The 21213-nt window shown below is 41.3% G+C and overlaps 1 protein-coding gene across 1 annotated transcript; it reads left to right on the forward strand.

The window, feature by feature from the left end:
* Positions 1-390: 390 nt before the first annotated feature.
* On the forward strand, positions 391-21191 carry taok1b (TAO kinase 1b). Its single transcript, XM_054625305.1, has 21 exons — positions 391-774; positions 8066-8324; positions 8847-8918; positions 10874-10975; positions 11083-11128; positions 11270-11366; positions 11489-11602; positions 12056-12147; positions 12530-12623; positions 12768-12849; positions 13970-14137; positions 14359-14565; positions 15212-15346; positions 15621-15857; positions 15986-16114; positions 16999-17082; positions 17208-17327; positions 17442-17681; positions 17799-18011; positions 19442-19624; positions 20108-21191. The coding sequence occupies exons 2-21, from the start codon at positions 8193-8195 to the stop codon at positions 20603-20605; spliced, it is 3045 nt and encodes a 1014-aa protein (XP_054481280.1). The 5' UTR covers positions 391-774; positions 8066-8192; the 3' UTR covers positions 20606-21191.
* Positions 21192-21213: the final 22 nt, after the last annotated feature.

Below are 21213 nucleotides of genomic sequence, written 5' to 3' on the forward strand. Positions count from 1 at the left end.
TGAAAGTGAATGAAGCCAAACAGAGAGAGAGAGAGAGAGAGAGAGAGAGAGAGAATGTGCATTACTTGGCTCCCCCCTGCTATAAAATGCATGTTGTGTTGACAGTCATTGTGTGTGTGTCTCTCTCCATCCAGACCACAAACCCATGCCTGCATTTGCTCGATTGCACAGCAGCACCGACCTCTGGGATTAGGGAGGAGGAGGAGGAGGAGGGGGGGAAACGTTTTCCCTGTAGGATGCAGCAAGACAGCATCAACAAGACTCCAGAAGGGCCACACGTGTACTCTCGCCTAAAATAAAGCTGACTGCACCCTTACGGCTCCAGGCTTGTCCCCCCCCCCCCCCCCTTTCCTCATTTGCCCCGTTGACTCCTTGAGGATGGAATGGAAGTGATTCTCATCGCCGCCATTTTTAGAGGAACTGCCCATTGGAGAGAGAAAGTTTGCTAGCCACCGTTAGCAGCTAGCTCGCCTGCCTTACAGTCTCGTTGTGACAGTCAGCGCCTGACAGTCGCCACCGGCTCGCCTCACGTCGATGTGACGATGGCGGACCAGCATTCATGACAAAGACATTTGCTTCAGTGGACATATTGGACTTGGAAGTCGGCGTGACAGTGTCTGCTGGGTTGGGCGACTGTGTGGTTAGATAGGAGAATTAGCATTGCTAGCTTGTTAGCTTGCGATTTCCACACTTCTTGGCTGATTTGCGTGGACCTCGTCTGTGATTCATCGTCAGCCACACGTCCTCTGCCGTGTGTGGGATCAGCTCAACCAGGTGAGTCGGTCGCTAGCTTTAGCTTTGAGCTAACTGACTGGTGGGTTGACACACAAGCTAGCCAGACTGGTAGCCACTCGACAGCTAACACAAAGTTGTTGTCGTCCTCCTCCTCCTGACTCCAGGGCTCCGTTGTTAGCACAGGGGTGTTTGTTGAGCTGCACTGTGAGGGGTCTGTGGTGTAAATAGTGCTAACGTGAACGCAGACTCTGCCTAATAAGCTGCAGCTAGCAGCGTTAGCTCGCTAATCCGCTTTTTATGCAACTGTGGTGGGAAGCAGTGCCACTCCCTCGTGTTTGTTTGTGTCCGCTGTGCATGTGTCTGTGTCGGAAGTTTTCTCATCCGTCACGAGCCAAACACTGTCCGAGGAGCGAGCTGAGCGACGGTAGGTGACATTGTGTCTGTGTCTGTCCTGCGTGCACGTCCTGACATTGTGTTTACAAAGCAGACGATGGTTGTGTAAGCGGCCAGAGGAGCACCCGTCTGCGGCTCATGGCTGTTTTTGTGCACCGACGTGAGAGGCGCATTCCTCAGTTTTCTGTGTTGACATTGCGTAACACTGGTAGCACCCAGCAGGCTATCTGTACTCCTCTGTTTGGACCATCAACACACATGTTTTAATAATGTTCAATCCACGCACATTGTCAGTGTTTACCATTCACCCTGACGTGAACCAAGACCAGGTGATCTGTCAAATGTGATGGCTGACATTCCCTAAACACCTACACATGCTGTGTGTTTTATGTGCCACATATACTGCTGTCTTTTTGTTAAATAAGCACTGCAGTATGAGCAGCCCCCTCTGTCTGTTTAGGTGTCTTTATATCGCGATGAACAGACTGTCAGCGTTATTAATGCAGCTTATGGCAGCTACCACTTGTACTCTTACTCTGTTATCAGACACTTCTGATAGGCTGCCAGTCCCTGGTTTCATATTTGTCTCTGTAACCTGTGCAGATCTGTACAATTTTCAATTGTTTGTTTATGCCTCTGCATGCTTGTCAACACAGCTGTGCATTTGTAGGAAGGAACAGTTCCCCATCTTTACTTTTCAAGGACTTAGCTGCTGGCTGATGATGAGAGGTACGCAGCTATTATTGACTGTGAACACCTCCATGCACGAGAAGCCTATGCAAAGTTGTGTTTTGTGTTGTATGAGGGGGTGCTGAATATGGGCACGCTGCTTAATGGATTTAAGTGTCTCCCAGGAAAAATGGATTAGACACTGGAGCAAAGCCTGCCCTGCTTGCTAAAGTCCAGATCCAAGTCAGTCAGTGACAGTCAGCCACTGCAGAACAATATTGTGTTTCCACAATATGATCCACTGCAGTACTGCCACTTTATTTTTTAGTGATTTAAAATATGTAATGCAGTTATGAACCTTATTTAGCTTACTGATTGTACGACCACTGTGCTGTTATTGTATTAAATCTTTTTTTTTTTTTTTTTTATCTGTCAAAACTGATGGCTAATTAACTGACAGTGATCCTCAGGTCTTTGCAGTGTGTTGACTAACCAAACTGACAGTAACATCTTCAGTGACATGGCAATTTAAAAGAAGTGAGATAATAAAGTTATGGTCCTCTTCATTAAAAGGAGTTCCTAAGCATCAGCTCAAGGTCTTGGATTGAGGCTGTCTGCTGAACAGTTGGATACCAATCGCCTATTTGATGAGTCAGACTGAGAGAAAGAGGACAAGTAAGGAGGGGTTACAAAAACGACCAAAAATATCCACCATAGTGAGGGTTTGCAATTTTCTGAAATCCTAAGTTACACATTAAAGGTGCTACATTTTATATTCAGAGCATTAGTATAGCAACAAACAACACTTTGCTATGTAAAGATGTAGTGGAGTAAAAACTGAGCAGAGAATAAAGTTTCTCTCCCTCTGTGTGTGTTTTTATACGTTCTTTCTTTACAAAGACCGGGCCGGCCGTGCATACAGATTGTCCTCTTTTTAAACCAAAGTGTCCGTTGTTGAGAAGGAACTTGGTGTACTATTGATGTTTGGGACATGTATCAGAACAGGAAGAGTGTAAATGGAGCTCAGTGAGTGAAATGGGATGGGTCAAATCCTCTTAGTGTTTGGTCACGCCATTCCTCTCCGCTGTCGCCATCATCTTTATAGTACCACAGATCGGGATGTGTTGTTGTTGACATTGGGTAGCTAGAGAGCTTTCACTTCCTCCACTCAGTGAAAGCCACAATCCGTAATCAGTCTGGGGAACAGGACCATGGACACCCCACCCTCCATCTCGGGGGGGGGATGTAGTGTGTCATGCAAAGCAATTTGAACAACAGTGCACATGTAGGTCATGAAATTAACATAGTCTCTAAATGAACAGCTGTGATGTTGCAGAGCTGTTTTTAGTGGTTATTTTGCTGATGATCTTTAAAGCAGGGATGCATGAAAACTGTCGTTTCTCCCTCGATATCGAATTTAGTGCGTTAACTCAACATGTTTGCAGATTTTTAGGCTTCAGTTTACAACAAGAGACAATTAGTATTTCATGTGGACCAGTTACATCTGGATGATACATGATCGTTTAATAAGATGTATCCGCTCTCTGCGTTCCTACTTTGAATTATTTAGCAATTCAGCATTTAGTATCTTGCTGAAAGACATTTTGAAAATGTGTATGACAGAAGATATGTAGCATTTTCTGAGAGTCTCCACAGTTCTGTAGAAACGGTGTAAATGCCCTGCAAACCCACACAGGTGATATCAGTTATTCTTGGTGATGGGATTTTCTTCTCTGGTCGACATTTAGGTTTAATCTTTGCTGAGATCAACTCCATGTACTTTTAAAGAATCATTATGGTACAAGTTGTCCCACCTCAGCTGGTGCAGCAAAACCAGAGTAATGGAGATGTCATTCAAGTGCAGTATGCACAGAGGCTACATAATAAGCCAAAATAAATATTATAATAGTTAGTCAAAATACCAACTAGGAGAAAGCAAATCAGTGTTTCATTTGAGTCTCATGAAGGATTGTAACAGAAATTGTTTTATGTTGTTCTAATGGATTTTAACGAGTGAACTGAGATGGATGAAGGATGTCTTAGGCCAGGTTTTTCGCTCAGCTTCTCCTTTGCTTTCCTCTTTTGTATATCTATCTTATCTACATTTTCTTATCTACATTTTGGTAAATCAGCAGATAGCAGGGTTGCTGCTCTGTAGCTGACCCTGTGCAGCTAAGAGAATTTAACTATGGGGATCAATAAAGTATTGGATTATTTATCACCCCTCTCCATTTCTTTCTCCCTCTTCCTCTCTGTGACATGCCTTGCTACTCAGCTTGTTATATTGGCTGCCTCTTCATTAGGCTCCTTGGTGATTTTACAGTGCAGAGGAAATCAATTCACATAATACACAAAGAGAGAATCCATTTTCTCGAGCAGTAAAGCAAAACAACTTTCGGTGCATTTCTCGAACACTGTTCTTTGTGATGATGTGTGCGCGTGTGCATGCACAGTTTGCAGTCCAGTCCATCTCTTCCAGATTCAGTCTTGTGACTTAGTTCTGCGTGTGTGTGTGTCTGTGTGGTTTTTTTTTGTGTGTGTGTGCGTGCGTGCGTGTGTGTGCGTGTGTGTGAATAAGGGAGAGATACCTTATTGTATCTGTCTGTACACACAGTCCAACTTAGCCTAAGTCAAGTCTAGTCTAGTTAAATTGTTCTTTGAGTAAAACAATGCAGCACTGGTAACAATCCCCATTCCCATAACTAATTAGGTACCCAGGCAGTGAATATACTGTGTATCATAAAGTATTTTCTTTTACTTTACAACATTATCTTACTGATACCACCCATAAAACCATCACACATTTTAAACAAATCCTGCCTTTCTGTTCTGTCATTTAAAAAAACTGCTGTTCTTTAGTTACTTATTTTTTCAATTGGTTATGCTTTTGAATTATCCCTCCCTCCCCATGTTTGTCATATTGAATTATACAGTTTCATCAGGAAATTAAATTAAGGAACCAAGATGCTCTTTAATACAGTTCCCCTTTTCTTTAGTAAGCCATCCATCTCTTAGATTTTTCCTCTTTATGATGCTACAAAGGTGCTGGGCTGGACGACCTTCTGTCCACTGAGCTACCAGATTACTATGCAAGTGTGACTCATTTAAACCTATGAACTAGATATTCATAATTGGAAAATACTGAAGACAGGCCATAATTGTCTTGAGTGTCAAATAATGATCACAATAGGGCTATGTCTACATATGTATGCTTCTTTCTGGCATTTGAATTTTACCTGATGAAGATCTGAGGACCAAATCATCGTAAAAACAGTTCATAATGCATAGTCATCTATTCATGGTAATTGTACTAAGGAGTCACATTTTATTTTGGGTAAAGGATGAATCTGTGTTTGGCTGTCTTATTATTGCCCACAGTGAATACTCACTTGAAATATGAGTAAATAGTAGTCTGCTTTTTAGCAACCTAACTTGTTTTGATTTCATGGTCTCGCATTGTACCCATGACTGAAATCAATGTGTGCTGATTCAGGAAAAATATTCACGAGGAAGTATAATCACATGTTGAAAAAGTCTTAAAAGTACAGAAAGCTTTGACAGCATTAAAAACATTGATTTGTTGCTGCTGTTTGTTAGTAAATCATCCGTATTGTTAGCTTAGTAACTGGAGGGAAAGTCAAGCAAGCCATCCCTCCTTGCTTCTCCTTTTGACGTCCTATACATCTGGCTTAATCATTCACAGTGCTTAATCGAGACCAATATCCTGCTAGAAAATTTATAATTTTCCAACATTAAGTCAGATTGGATGCCATATTTAATAAGGCAGGGATTGCGTGTCACCAAATGCACAATTGCATTAATCTGTCCTGCTACCTGAAAGTAAATGCAAAGCTCAAACTTTCATTTATAAGGCTTTGTTTGTGTTGCTGGTACACATTTAGCAGCTCAACAATATTATAACACTAAAAGCACTGTGCCAGAATTAGACAAAATATTTTAATGTCTCACTGTTTCAACAAAAAAAAGACTGGATTTCTGCTTGTGTTACTAAAGTTTCCTCCCAGCAGCAGTTTTTAAGTTTCTCTCTACTAAGATTTTCATTGTCCTTGAGGGTTGTGTGTGTTGGTATACGAGTTTCACTCTTGTGTGTTTTTTTTTTTTTTTTTTTTTTTCTCAGTCAGCTGGATAGCTTTTTCAGCAGGACAAACCTTGTGACATCAGCCGGCAGTGTGGTTTTGGCACAGCAGGCTACCAGGCTGCACTGATCACTATAGCAGGCTAGGTTAGCGGTGTTGCAGACCCAAAGATAAACCTAGAGGCAACTATTTTTTTTTTTCACTGGTTGTTTGTATAATGATAATCGTATGGTGTTTAAGTGTGGATTGGGTTGCTTCCAATTTCTGACCAGCTGAAGACAAGACAAGGAGGTGAGGTTGTGAAAGATGGAGTAATTCTTTAAGGCTGTGTGTTGGTGTTTATCTTGTGATAGGAGAGTAGAATGCTTGTACATTTCCTTTTCTGCTCTTTAGGTGTACCACCTAAATGCACGTCAGGTATATTTAACATCAAGCCATAATGTCAAATGAGATTTTTTTTAACTCAACCTGGGCACGATGTACCTTTTGCTCAAAATGTAAAAGTGTATCAGATAACTTGGGGTGATGTGGGTCTGCAAGCTTAGTTAAATATATGTTGGTAAATGATACATTTTAGACACATACAGTAAAAGCTACAACCTCGAAAGGGTTGAGTAATTATTGTAACAAAATAGAGCCGATGGGACAAAACGAGTGCAATGAAAACGCACAAAACATTTTAAACAAGCTGCACATGTACATCAGCAGTGCTTATTTGTATAAAACCTAATATAACCCCCGTGAGTATAACTTTCTGTTTTTAGTGTTTCTACAGTTTATTCCAAAACAATAGCTTTAGTAGTTTGCAGTATGAGGTTAGGTACAAAATAGTCAACATATACACTCAGAATTATATGTGGTGCAAAATGTTGCATGTCAGCACATACACAATTATAATCCTTCATGCATGTTACATGAGTTAACTAGAGCAAAACTGATTCCTACTCTTTAGAACACACAGTCAAATTTGATCCCAGGTCCTCTAATTGATCATCCAATGCAGCTCAAACCTCATTACTGTAGGCCACCTCATAGCAGTGGACATGAAATCGATCCGTGAGCCCGGATATTTGCATTGCCCAGTCATTCCAGTAGTTTACAGATCTGCAATAATTGCTGAAGCAATCTGAACCGATGCACTTCTGATGACTCTGCAATTAGTAGATTATATTAAGGTCAGCACTTGAAAGTGTGACTGTGACCTTTCTGAAGAAACTTTGTATCGCTCTCTTCAGGCAGTGTGATGTTGAATGAGACCCATTACTTTTATTATTTTACCTCCATTACAAAAAAAACCCTCTCAAACACAAGACAAAGGGAATTTATAAGGGGTAAAGAAAAATGAGAAAATGATGTAGCCAAATACCTTTTTTAAATGTCTGCATGTAGCCAAATTGTGTGCACCAACATATGAAATCACTGAAGTAAAAAATGACAGGCTGGCATCAGTGCACCCAATGGAGAGAGTTGTTCTGGAGCCCTGCGGCCTCACTGTCCATTCCTGCAACGCCCTTTTCTGAGGGTGACTGTGTCACAGCATTTTATTTTTGCTTCATTTTGAAGTATGTTCTTGATGTGTGTTGTGGATGAAGTGGATGAAAATGAGACTAGGGCTGCAATTAACAATTATTTTCACTGTCAATTAATCTGCAGATTCTTTTTTTGATTAGTCTTTTGGTCTATAAAATGTGGAGAAGAATGTCGGTCAGTGTTACCCAAAGCCCAAGATGATGTCTTCAAATGTCTTCTTTTGTCCACAACTCAAACATATTCTGTTTACAGTCATAGGGGAGAGAAGAAAAATGAAAATATTCATATTAAAGAAGTTGGAGTCAGTGAATTTTTCTTAAAATGTTATTCAAACCAATCAATAAATCAGTTATCTTAATAGTTGGCGATAAAGTCAATAGTTGACAACTAAATCAAGCTTTGATAAAATGGGACTTTATGTCAATCATGCTTTAGATTTGGTTTTGTGTAATAAGATCAAAGTTGTGCTGAGATTTCCTCCTTTCTTTTCAAAGTCTGGCCATTGACTTTTCATCACATCAAGTGAACAAATGGACTCTTCTTCATACTGTTCTGCATCAGGGTGTTTTATCTTGCCCTTGCTAACAGCTCTGTCTCTTTCTCTTGGTCTCTGCTCCCCCTCACCCTTTTTGTCCGTCTAGGTGCCCATGTGCTGGTTCCTTAGGCCCATCAAGTACTGCAGATGAATCTTCAGCTGCTTTGGTGTAGCTCAGCACCCAGATAGTCCCATCCCCTTTGCGTGGGTGATAAGGGACTACATTAACCAGGATGCCCTCCTCTGTAAGGGCAGGGAGCCTGAAGGATCCGGATGTGGCTGAGCTTTTCTTCAAAGAAGACCCAGAGAAGCTTTACTCTGACCTCCGAGAGATTGGCCATGGCAGCTTTGGAGCCGTCTACTTTGTACGGAAACTTCATCTTCACTCTGACTGATTTTAATCAGGGACATGATCAGTTGAATACAGGAGAACTTTATTCAGTAACTACAGATTCTACAACACAGCCCTGTGGTGGAGTTGGAGTGATCAATTTTATGAACCAAATTTGTATCTATATTTCATTATTTCTCTTTGAATAATACAGTAACACAAGGCTACTCTACTTGCCAATTAAAGATGGCAACTGGGTCAGTTATAGCTTATATTTTGTTTTGGTACATGAGTGGGCTTACAATGTTTGTTTAACAATTATACAAAGTGTGGTTTAATTCATTAAAGAACAGAAACGATTTAGTAATTTTGCAAATGCAGATGGAGTTAAGTAGCCCCAAGGACAGTTTATTCTGATCTGACTTTTGTTCTTGAACACTACACACAGTGTGGGTAATGAAATTACAAGAGGTCTGGGAAAACCAAATTTTTAGAGAATTAGATAATGTATGTTATGTTTGAAATGTGTACTGACAATTTATTTTTTATTTTCAAGGCACGGGATATACGCACAAATGAGGTGGTGGCAATTAAAAAGATGTCCTACAGTGGCAAACAGTCTAATGAGGTGAGACAAGACTGTATTTTATATATATATATATGTGTGTGTGTGTGTGTGTGTATGTGTGTGTGTGTGTACAAACATTTTTACACAGTACAGGAAGTATCAAACTTTGAATTATTTACCATTAACTTTTTATTCTAAACATTTTGTGCTTTTTAAAAATGAAACATTTATATATTATTATTAACCATGACTTCTGTGCGCTGTAATACATTCCTCACATCAATATACTCAGAACAGTGAAGAACATTGCGTAGTGCCTTAAACTTGCATTCTTTCTAATGACGAGAGAAGTCTGATTATATAGAAGTCTATGAATAATTGACCCCGCTTCTAACTTGATTTTTTACCTAAGTAAACATGAGTTTGTGGTCTCAATCGCTAGTTTCAAGTCTTATTCAATACAGCATGATGTTCGTTTTGTAAATACTGGTCCCATTTAGAGTAAAATAGACCATAAAGCAGGGTATGCTTTAGGGCGTGGCTACCTTGTGATTAACAGAGTGCTACTATGCTGATGTCTGGTCTGGGAATTGTCTGTGTTTTCGTTTTACACCCTCTTAACCCTTTCACAGTGTTTTCAGTTCATGAAAGTTAATCATAACATTTGATATATTCAGCATATCCACATATTAAGCGTTTGGCTTTATCTAGCTCCAACCTCTCATGTCCCTTCTGGTTGCAAAAAGCCAAGATGGTGACGTCCTAAATGCAGATTTCGAGGTTTCAAAACGGCAGTCCACAAACCAATGGTTGACATCAGGGTGACTACGTCTACTTTTTAAATACACTCTAAGGGTATACCTTCTGTGACACTGACAGGACAGGATCTTGATGTACAGTACGTATACTCCTCCTAATGTTTGCAACCAGATATGAAATGGTGTGAAAATTTCATATCGCGATCATTGTGACCAAAATTATCACGGTTATATGTATTATTGTGATATTAGTAAAATGTGCTGAACTTTTTTTTTTTTTTAAAGTACTGATACATAGTTATTATTATTATTATTATTATTATTATTATTATTATTATTATTATCTCACTCATACATATGCACACACAGTCTATCTTCTGTGTTGTAATTGAGTACTTGCAATGAGCCCAACAATAAACATAAATACAGAGAAGAACAGAGACGTTCCACCTTAAAGATCAGTCCACCTTAAGGTTAAATTGTTGATAACTCCAGGGCTAACCTTCACTTTAATCCGGTAATCAGCAGAAACCAAGCAAGACATGAGATCTTTGCTTGGGTCTTGAGGAGTTGTGGCATTTATACACCGGACAAATAGCTTTAACTGTACACACACTGCACTGCTACATTCAGAGCTATAACATAACTGTTGACTTCATATGCACCCTGTCTCTCTCTCTCTCTCTCTCTCTCTCTCTCTCTCTCTTTCTCTCTCTTGCTTGACCCATGCACGCAAACATTATGCACACAACCTACACACTGAGATATTCCTAAAAGGATATGGCTTCTTGTATAACACATTCTAGTTAAAAAAAACACCATACAATATCAGATGTTTTGGCTTGCAAAACACTGGAAGAAACCCTGGTGGTTATCAAGCAGTTTTAATAGTTTTAATTTGATTCGGTAATACTAACCGTCAGGAATTTTGCAATGGTTTCATCGTGAAACTAGTAACCGTTACATCCTTATTTGAAACAAATTGTTAATGATGATATCTTCAATGAATAACGTTGACTAGCTAAAGGTCACCCTTGTTCGCTCACTTTCAGGGTTGTCGTCCCAGATACGGTTCACACGGCTCATGATTTAAAATAAACTACAATCAGATTACACATAATCTGAGAAGAGAACCACCATACTGTTATTTGCACTGAAAGACAATCATCTGCCCACACACATGCAGTCACCTCTAGTGCATAAAGCCAGGCAATGCATTGCATGTTTTATGTTTAAGACCCTTCTCTCTCTGAACAGAAATGGCAGGACATTATAAAAGAGGTGAAGTTTCTGCAGAGGATCCAGCACCCCAACAGTATAGAATACAAAGGCTGTTACCTCCGTGAGCACACAGCATGGGTAAGTCACCTGCTAACAACAGTTGCTAACAACTGGAAGATGATCTCATTGTGCAATGTTTAATGAGTCCATACATAGCTATTCACAACTGTATCTCTTGTTTCTAGCTGGTGATGGAGTACTGTCTTGGCTCAGCCTCAGATCTGCTAGAAGGTGAGCAGGTGTTGCATGTATTTGTTTTTTTGAGTGTGTCAAACAGATTTGACCCTTCAATGATGAAATGTAGGACTGGCTGTTTGATGTGTCTTCATCAGCTGGTTTTGATTCCTGCTCACACTGTTTTTCCTCCTTCAGTTCATAAAAAACCTTTACAAGAAGTAGAGATTGCTGCCATCACACATGGTGCTCTGCAGGGGCTGGCCTACCTTCATTCCCACAATATGATCCACAGGTGAATGCTTTTCACATTACCTATATTATATTATATTATATTATATTATATTATATTATATTATATTATATCCCATCCCCAATGTATTCTCCTGCTTTGACATGTATATGTTTGTCTCTCAGGGATGTGAAGGCAGGTAACATTCTGCTAACCGAGCCTGGGCTGGTCAAACTGGCAGACTTTGGCTCTGCCTCCATTGCCTCACCTGCAAACTCCTTCGTGGGAACGCCATATTGGTAAATGAAAACCGAAAGAATTCAAAGTATAATATGTTAAACGTTGAGCCAGCCAAATCGTTGACAGTCTACTTAAAGAAGCATTGATTCATGAAATGGATTTGACTGTAAAGAGTATTTACTTATATTTGCATATCCATACACGAGTTTAAAACGGCCTGCTGATGTATTCAAATGCTCTCCTGCTGTGATTGCTGAATGCTCAGGATTGAGAGATCATCTTCAGGATTATGTACTCTATTTACAGAAAATTATGCTTTTCTGAGTGCTCAGATGACTCATGAAAAACACCATTATTTAATCCCAAACAATAAACCTTTTAGTTTGCAGATTTATATTAAAACACATTTAAAGACATGAGTGTGACTGAGTATCCATCAAAGTCTTCTCTCTTTTTTTGGGGACCTTTTCTGTTTCTCTTATTCTCTTATCTTTCTCCTCTACTACATCCAGGATGGCCCCCGAGGTTATTCTAGCTATGGACGAGGGCCAGTATGATGGGAAGGTGGATATCTGGTCCTTGGGGATCACCTGTATAGAATTAGGTAGGTGACAGTATGTGTGTATTTTATCTTTAAAAATGGAAAATAATATTTTTCTACAAGAATAAGTGTAAACTTAATACAAAGTATACTTGAATACACACTCTGTGATACAAATGTCACAGGATCGTGGCCTAATAACTGTTCTAAACACATGATTTGCTATTGATTGACAGGTCTTTGAGTGCAAGGACTAACACCAGTAACTATTGTCTGACTATGATTTGTTTGATGGATTTGTTTTGATTTAAGGTTCAGTTAAATCAGTAATGTTTATTAACTCAGCAATGTGAGAAGCAAAACATTTTATTCTTCTGAATAATCTGAATAAACCTGTGATTATATAAGAAGGAATACACACATTGACTTGTCATTTCTGTTCCAGCGGAGAGGAAACCACCCTTGTTTAACATGAATGCAATGAGTGCCTTATACCACATAGCGCAGAATGAGAGCCCCACACTGCAGTCCAGTGAATGGTGAGATGCCACCCTGCACCACTAACATATGTATGAGCACATACACGTATATTGTATGTTTTGCACCTAAACTGAAGATGCTTACTTTTGTTAAAGGCTGTCTGTGTCGGTGTCTTACCCTACATCTTGTCATCTTTGTTTCAGGACGGATTACTTTAGAAACTTTATAGATTCTTGCCTTCAGAAAATCCCCCAGGACAGACCACACTCTGACGACATGCTGGGGGTACGCACACACTGCACACACTGCACACACTGCACACACTGCACACACTGCACACACTGCAACGCATAAACAGAGAGCAGGGTCAGAGTGTTGAGATGGGAGATTGACGAAGCCCTCTGGCGATAAATCTCTCTCTGAAGTTTTTGCTCTGTTCTCTCCCCCATAAGCTTCTATTTTGATTCACTAATCCTCTACTTCCAGTTTCACACACACACACACACACACACACACACACACACACACACACACACACACACACACACACACACACACACACACACACACACACACACAACCAGACCATGTATAGACACACATAGAGCTCGGTTTTGTGGAAAGAACACAGATGTAATTACTGTAGAGATGCAACTTCTGCATCCACTGTTAAGTAACTGAGCAGCTGTCACTTAGACCTCTAATGGACTCACTATTACTAATGGAAGTTGTCCCTGGGGTATGAAAGCTGCATACTGTGTCTTTCTTTTTGAAATGTCATTTTCCAAAACAATACGTGTTCTTTTACTAAATTCAAAGTGTTACAATGTTCAACGTTAAACACTCTTTAAATGCTCCTCAATGTGATTATCTTCAGTTGGACTTCTGGCCTAACTTAACCTCAAGTAAAGTTCATGGAGAATCTTGTAAATACATTCTTGAATTTAAATATATTTTTGTCATATCATAGGCCATTATCTGCATGATCCGCCATTACTACACAGTTTGCATTTATCATATAGCCTGACAAATGTTGACAATGTTGAACATTGTCAGTAACACTGAGATGTCTTACTTTAAAACAGGCCTTTCTTTCTGCAGATTCATTGCAAAACCATCCACCGCATCATTAAATCCAGGGGCTCTGACCAGATTGCCTAAGTTTATAGCTAATTCATTACTCTGGGCTAACTGGGAGGGTTCCTTCTTGGGATATTTGATATTTTTTACACATTACAAATGCGCAATTTATTGCAAAAAACCCCAACTTCACATGTTGATCTCCTCATAAGCTGTCAGTCATTCCAGTAATGCTTCTAGTGTTGAGAACAGTCTTCTTTGTCCTCCTCTTTCCATCTCTTCTTTTCGTAATGCTCCATCTTTCCCCTGTCACCCTCCTCTCCAGCATGCATTTCTGCAGCGGGAACGTCCAGACTCGGTGCTGATGGATCTCATACAGAGGACCAAGGATGCAGTGCGAGAGCTGGACAACCTGCAGTACCGCAAGATGAAGAAGATCCTCCTACAGGAGGCCCACAACGGACCCACTGCCGAAGCCCCTGATGGAGACGAGGTGTGTGGATGCTTCTTTATTGAAAACAACATACATTTGCCGCTTTCATGGCATTTTACAATGCTGATCAAATAACCAAGCATGCATTGGTTTGTATGCATGTCTGTCTTTGTCTCTTGGACTTTCTCGTGTTCCCTCTCTGGCTCTCTCTCTCTCTCTCTCTCTCTCTCTCTCTCTCTCCCTTGCTGTCTCTCTCTGTGCTCTTTCCTTCCTGTCTCCAGGAGTTGGAGCCAGGCGGAGGTCGGACGGGAACGGTGAACAGTGTCGGCAGTAATCAGTCCATACCCAGCATGTCTATCAGCGCCAGCTCCCAGAGCAGCTCTGTCAACAGTCTGAACGAAGCGGCCCAGGACAGCCGCAGCGAGCTGGACCTGATGGAGGGAGACCACACAGTCATGTCCAACAGCTCTGTCATACACCTCAAACCGGTGGGTCAAGTCACACGGACGCACACCTATTTAGAGAAAGTATATGGGCACATATATTTATAATTTTTTAAAGGGGAACTCCACTGATTTTTACACATGGAGATCAGTTCATAATAATGTATGTGGCTCTGTTGGGAGCTTTGTTTAAACTGAGAAAGTGACTCAATTGGGCATCAATTTCAAGTTTAAAAAACACGGACACATAAACCACTCAAGTCTAATGAAAGATGCTAATTAGTTGCATTACAGGAAATAAAGGATCCAGTGTTTTGAGTTGAGTTTGACCCCATCCTTAGGCATACATTTTGACCATCCTTTTAATCATTTTCTTGCAAGCACAAAGATATGACCAGAAACATGTTGATGGATTAGAAGGTTGAATTAAAAAAAATAAAATGTTTTTTTTCATGAACTGGATTCTCCAGCTGCGTTTTGGTAGGATGTTGTTTCAGTTTAGTTTTCTCACAGATTCGGAGTTACACCGAGCATTTAATTGCTGTAATATTTTTGGTTTTTTTTGGCACTCTTCTGTCTCAATCTCTTTCTTGCCTTATTCCAAGAAACCCATGTCCCCAATGCTTAACTTTTTTAATCTGTGAAATACACTTACTTAATAATATGTCATCCTACTGCTTTATGTCTCCAGGAGGAAGAGGAGAGTTTCTCTGGGGAGCAGGCCGCCAGCAGTCAACCCTCTGAGCCCCAGCCAGCACCAGCTCTGGCCCCGAGGAAGCACTACCGCAATAGAGAGCACTTTGCCACCATACGCACAGCGTCACTCGTGAGTACACACTTGCTTACTCCTCCAGGCATCTCACTTAATAATTGCATTTATTAGTGGCTGTACACCAGAAAGGACCAGATATTTAGTCTGTTATGTTTAACAAAAGTTTAACAAACTCTTTAAACATTGCTGTTATACCTACACACTTGAGTAGGATGTCTTCATCCCTCTGTATAAACACAATGTCAGATTTCTATATTTTATAACCCTTTTCAAATAATCTGAATCTAAAGAGCCTGTGCTGATTGTTACCTGCGTCCACATCTTGCAGGTGACCCGTGAGATGCAGGAACACGAGCAGGACTCGGAGCTGCGGGAGCAGATGTCAGGATACAAACGCATGAGACGGCAACATCAGAAGCACTTGATGGGCCTGGAGAACAAGCTGAAGGGGGAGATGGATGAACACAGGCTGAGGCTGGACAAAGAGCTAGAGAGTCAGAGGAACAACTTCAACCAGGAGATGGAGAAGCTGCTAAAAAAACACCAGGCGGCCCTGGACAAAGATGTAAGTGGACAATGGGAAAAATATAGTGGGCTACTGATACTGTGCTATTCAACTGTTTTCAAAGCATGTTCCTACAATTTGAAGCAAACGCTATTTTGTCTCTGACTCAATATTGGTGTTTGGTGTAGCTGAAGACGTTTACCAACGATGAGAAGAAGTTCCAGCAGCACATCCAGGTGCAGCAGAAGAAGGAGCTCAGCAGCTTCTTGGAATCACAGAAGCGGGAGTATAAACTACGCAAGGAGCAGCTCAAAGAGGTAAAACATTTGAACCGCACCACATGATCAATACATGATGAGTGTCTTACTACCATACTTTTTTTGCATTTTTGCTTGAAAAAAGGATTTAAACAATAAATCAATAATCAATTAGTCGCTGATTTATTTTCTGCTGATTGACTAATAAATGTAATGACTAATTGTGTCAATGACTGTAATATCAAAAGATTCAAATTTTGTGATTCAATATCTAAAATGAAAAACATGTACCGTATTTTCCGCACTATAGGGCGCACTGGATTATAAGGCGCACTGTCAATGAATGGTCTATTTTCGATCTTTTTTCATATATAAGGCGCACCGGACTATAAGGCGCATTAAGCGAAACAAAACAGTCAGTCAGTCAAACTTCCTCCACTTCCGTACCATTGATTCATTAATGTTGAATTCTCTCGCAGCTGCTCTATTCCCATGTTCTCCTGCGTGACTGACAGCCTTGAGTTTGAAGTCCGCGTCGTAAATGTCTCTTGAGGTGCCATTTTGGGGTCCTTATACACACACACTGTAATATTATGGTGAAGCACAGTATGTATTACTCCGCGACGCTCCTGACTACGGTGGCCGTGATGCTGCTGCGGTGCGGCTTTGTAGTTTACCAAAGTCGTACTAAAACATGTTGACAGAGCGCCGTGTACCACACAAAACCACTTCGAGGTCAGTAAACACAACCAGAATTAATCCATATATAAAGCGCTCCGGATTATAAGGCGCACTGTCATTTTTTGAGAAAATTAAAGGCTTTTAAGTGCGCCTTATAGTGCGGAAAATACGGTATATAAGAGATGTGACAGGTGATGTCTGGTATGCTCACTAATGGCAGTGCCCTGATATACTGAAAAAACAAAATAACACCTGTGTGACAGGAACTGAGCGAGAACCAGTCCACTCCCAAGAAGGAGAAGCAGGAGTGGCTGTCCAAACAGAAAGAGAACATCCAGCACTTCCAGGTCAGGAACCCTCAAACAATATGTACACTTGACAAGCCCAAGACCAAATGATGATTTTACACAGGCCTGGCAGTGAATTCAAACAGTCGGTAGAATCTGTGATATTAACTAAACTTGATTCCCAGGCGGAGGAGGAGGCCAACCTGCTGAGGAGACAGAGGCAGTACCTGGAGCTCGAGTGTCGACGGTTCAAACGCAGGATCCTCATCGCCAGACACAATGTGGAGCAGGATCTGGCCAGAGAGGTACTTAGTCACAGAGAGAGAATCAGCCACCAGCATACCCACTCTTATGTTTTTGATTCATTTTACTTATTTGATTGCTGTCACCCAGCATTTTCTCCCCCCTTTTTTTTTTAGGAGCTCAACAAACGGCAGACACAGAAGGACCTAGAGCACGCCATGCTGCTCAGACATCACGAGTCGATGCAGGAACTGGAGTTCAGGCACCTGGGAACGATCCAGAGGGCGCGGGCAGAGCTGATCCGGACCCAGCACCAGACAGAGCTCACCAACCAGCTGGAATACAATAAGAGGAGGGAGAGGGAGCTGAGGCGCAAGCATGTCATGGAGGTTCGACAGCAGCCCAAGAGCCTCAAGGTACGAAATGAATCGTTTTTGAATCCGCCCCCTCTACACACTCTCACTGATACACTTGCAGGGATCAAGCTCATTTACTTAACAATTTGAATTTTTCGTTTTTTTTTTTTTCTTAAGTCTAAGGAGCTTCAGATTAAGAAGCAGTTCCAGGATACTTGTAAAACCCAGACCAGGCAGTACAAGGCCCTCAGAAACCATCTGCTGGAGTCAACGCCCAAGTCTGATCACAAGGCCGTGCTCAAGAGGCTGAAGGAGGAGCAGACCAGGAAGCTAGCCATCCTGGCCGAGCAGTATGACCACTCCATCAACGAAATGCTCTCTACACAGGCTGTGAGTACCAGAAGAGAAGGCCTTAGGAGTTTAGGGAACACATATACAGAAATGTTTCTACATTTAGTCATGGTAGTTTTAAACTCACTGTTGATTACGGTCGGTCATCGTACCAGTGCCAAAACAATAGAGATACAAAAACATACATTGTCAATACCTCACATTAAGGAACCTAAAATAGTTATGTTACACCACGCTTTCACAACAACATAAGCTAAACTTGTCAAATGCGTCAATGTTTAGTTTAGTCACAAAAACGTTCTCTCTTGGGTTGAGCTCCTCCAACTATACACACACACAGTTACACACACAGTTACACACACAGTTACACACACACACACACACACACACACACAGTTACACAGTTGCACCCACACGCGATAATTCAGCGAGCAGAGATGCCGCGGTTGTAAAGTAAACCAGGTGGAGTGAGGAATACTTAAATTGACGGCAATTATGATCGTTCCTAGTACTGCAATAAAACATTCATGAGTAAAAAGCCAATACTTTATCAATACATCCGTTCAACAAGCATTGACATTTAAACAAAAGTGAAGTCTAATTCAATCAGCCACCCTCATCCACCGCCGCTGAATGTTTACACGAAACAAGCACAGCACGCAGGATCATCCTTTTTTCTTTTTTCTTTTTTTTTTACAAACAATGTAGAACAGAAGCCCTCTGTCGGAAGTTTACAGTTTATGTTAATTTGTTCTTGTAAACTTCTCTGCTTGCTGAGACAAAGCAGACCGGTGTAATGACTAATACTGATTTATTTCTTTGTTCTTTATAATTGATTTTTAGTTTATAAACTTCACTCAGGAATGTTATTTATTTTATTGACATTGGAGGGGTGAGCTGAAGGTCATGTTGCTGCTAGCAAACAGCAATTAAATCTCACACAGTGTCCCTTAAAGAATCCTCCCTAGCGCGTAATGACAATTTGCAGCACTCGACAACTTTCGATACCCTGTGAAAGAGACACATTTTGGTCCATATTTTAAATATTTGTCCCATCTTGCCCCAGCAGATCCAAATGCTAAGTCATTGTTTTTAAGAAAAAAAGTCTTCAAAATCCTTTAGTTATGGAATGCCTGTGTTAACCATTATGTTCTTTGCTTAATTACATTTAACAATTAATGAAATTGTTTCTTTATTTGTTGTAAGTAGGTTTCATATAAATCCTGTCAAAAATGAATAGATGTTCATTTAAATCACATTCAGGATTACTAAAACCAATGTCACTTTCATATATGCCTGATGAAATTCAGGTATACTGTTTTCTTCCTGAAAGATCTCTAAGGATATAAAATATACTATATCTCACTGATATTGAGCATAAAACAATGGTGCTTACAAAGAAAGTCTTCTATGTATCTGTATCGTTCCCTCTTTATGTCTTTATTTCTCCTTCACTTACTTGCCCTCAGCTGCGGTTGGACGAGGCTCAAGAGGGGGAGTGTCAGGTTCTGAGGATGCAGCTGCAGCAGGAGCTGGAGCTACTCAACGCGTACCAGAGCAAGATCAAGATGCAAACAGACGCTCAGCACGACAAGGAGCGGAGGGAGCTGGAGCAGAGGGTCTCTCTGCGAAGGGCGCTGCTAGAGCAGAAAGTAAGAAAGGCCCTGGACTTTGTCTAGTGTTGTCTGGTGTAATGATGTGTGTCAATACATTTGGGAGTGACATTAGACACTGAATCCGTGTTTTGAATTTTGGTCAGGAGACTACCCTTCTGTTGACATTCACTTATTGTGTCTTTAAGTTAAAGGCCATTAGACCCTTCCTCAGTCATTTCCCCTTGAGTAGGCTGCATGTTTTTTATGTGTTTTAAGAGGGTTGTATATAGTATTTCATTGTGTGAGGTGAGTGTTTTTGATGAAGTTCTGTTTTTTTATTTTTTATTCTATATTTGTTTTTCTAATTTTGCTTATAGTTCTATTCCAATTATATGAAGTGTAGTCGAGTGGTTAATTTTTTCTGTTCAACCAAGAATTCATCGTCCTTTCAAAGAAGACAAATGGCAGACTTTACTTTGTCACTTAGCATGTTTTTTTGTTTTTTGTTTACTCATTTGTTCACTGTGTTCGTCTCCGCAGATTGAAGAGGAAATGCTTGCGCTGCAGAACGAGCGTCTGGAGCGAATCCGCTCACTTCTGGAGCGCCAGGCCCGAGAGATCGAGGCTTTTGACTCGGAGTCCATGCGGCTCGGCTTCAGCAACATGGTGCTCACTAACCTGGCTTCCGATTCCCAGGGGGCTGGGGGGAGGAGGTGGAGGTGGCCAGGGGGCTCAGGGGGAGGCCACTGGCCCGGAGGAGGTGGAGGGGGCGGCCACCATAGTCATCATCACCAGGGGGGCTCCAGCTCACAGCAGCCCTGGGGTCACCCTATGCTGGCTGGGGGCCCGCCACCTTGGAGCCTCCACCACCCCGGAGGAGGGAATCAGAGGGGGAGTGCGGGAGTCGCAGGGGGGGTGAGGAACAGCCCACAGGCTATGAGGAGGACGTCATCAGGGGGGAGAAATGAACAGGGCATGAGCAGGAGCGCCAGCATCACCTCTCAGATCTCCAACGGATCCCATCTGTCGTACACTTAGAACAAACACACAAGCAACACGATAATTGTCTTAAAGTCGAATCCTTGTGCACCGAGGTGACACTACGCAGACGCACACTATGCATGCACCACACATGCACCACACATGCACCACACACACACTTATTTCCCACATTACGTCTGACACATACTGCACAGTGCTGAGAGTAGTAGTCTGTGGAAACCCAAAAGTCTTGAGACTAATCCAAGATGGCTGAGGGCCATAAACAGTATGCCACAGTGCAATAGTGTCATGTTTACTGTAGCTTACAGTGCTATTTTATGCGTTTTGCCACGTTAGTGTCTGTTGTCACAGACCCGAAGTAGTATATTAATATTATCAGCCATGGAGTTTATTATGAAGAGTTTCTTGCAGTGTGCTGTTTTACATATATGTCGGGGTAAATCTGAGGCTTTCACATGTTGCGGTAGCACAATAATGTGCATCATGGGAAATTTTGCATTTAGTTATGCAATTTTTAGAATCACTTTGAAAATGTGTTCCCTCAAATAACTCACAGCTTGAGATTTAAGCACAGACGACTTACCGTTTAGAAAGTTTATTGAGATTATTGTTTATGTGCAGTGACAGGAGTGAGAAGGCGGGGG

This window comes from Anoplopoma fimbria, chromosome 24, assembly GCF_027596085.1.
Source record: "Anoplopoma fimbria isolate UVic2021 breed Golden Eagle Sablefish chromosome 24, Afim_UVic_2022, whole genome shotgun sequence".
Lineage (NCBI taxonomy): Eukaryota > Metazoa > Chordata > Actinopteri > Perciformes > Anoplopomatidae > Anoplopoma > Anoplopoma fimbria.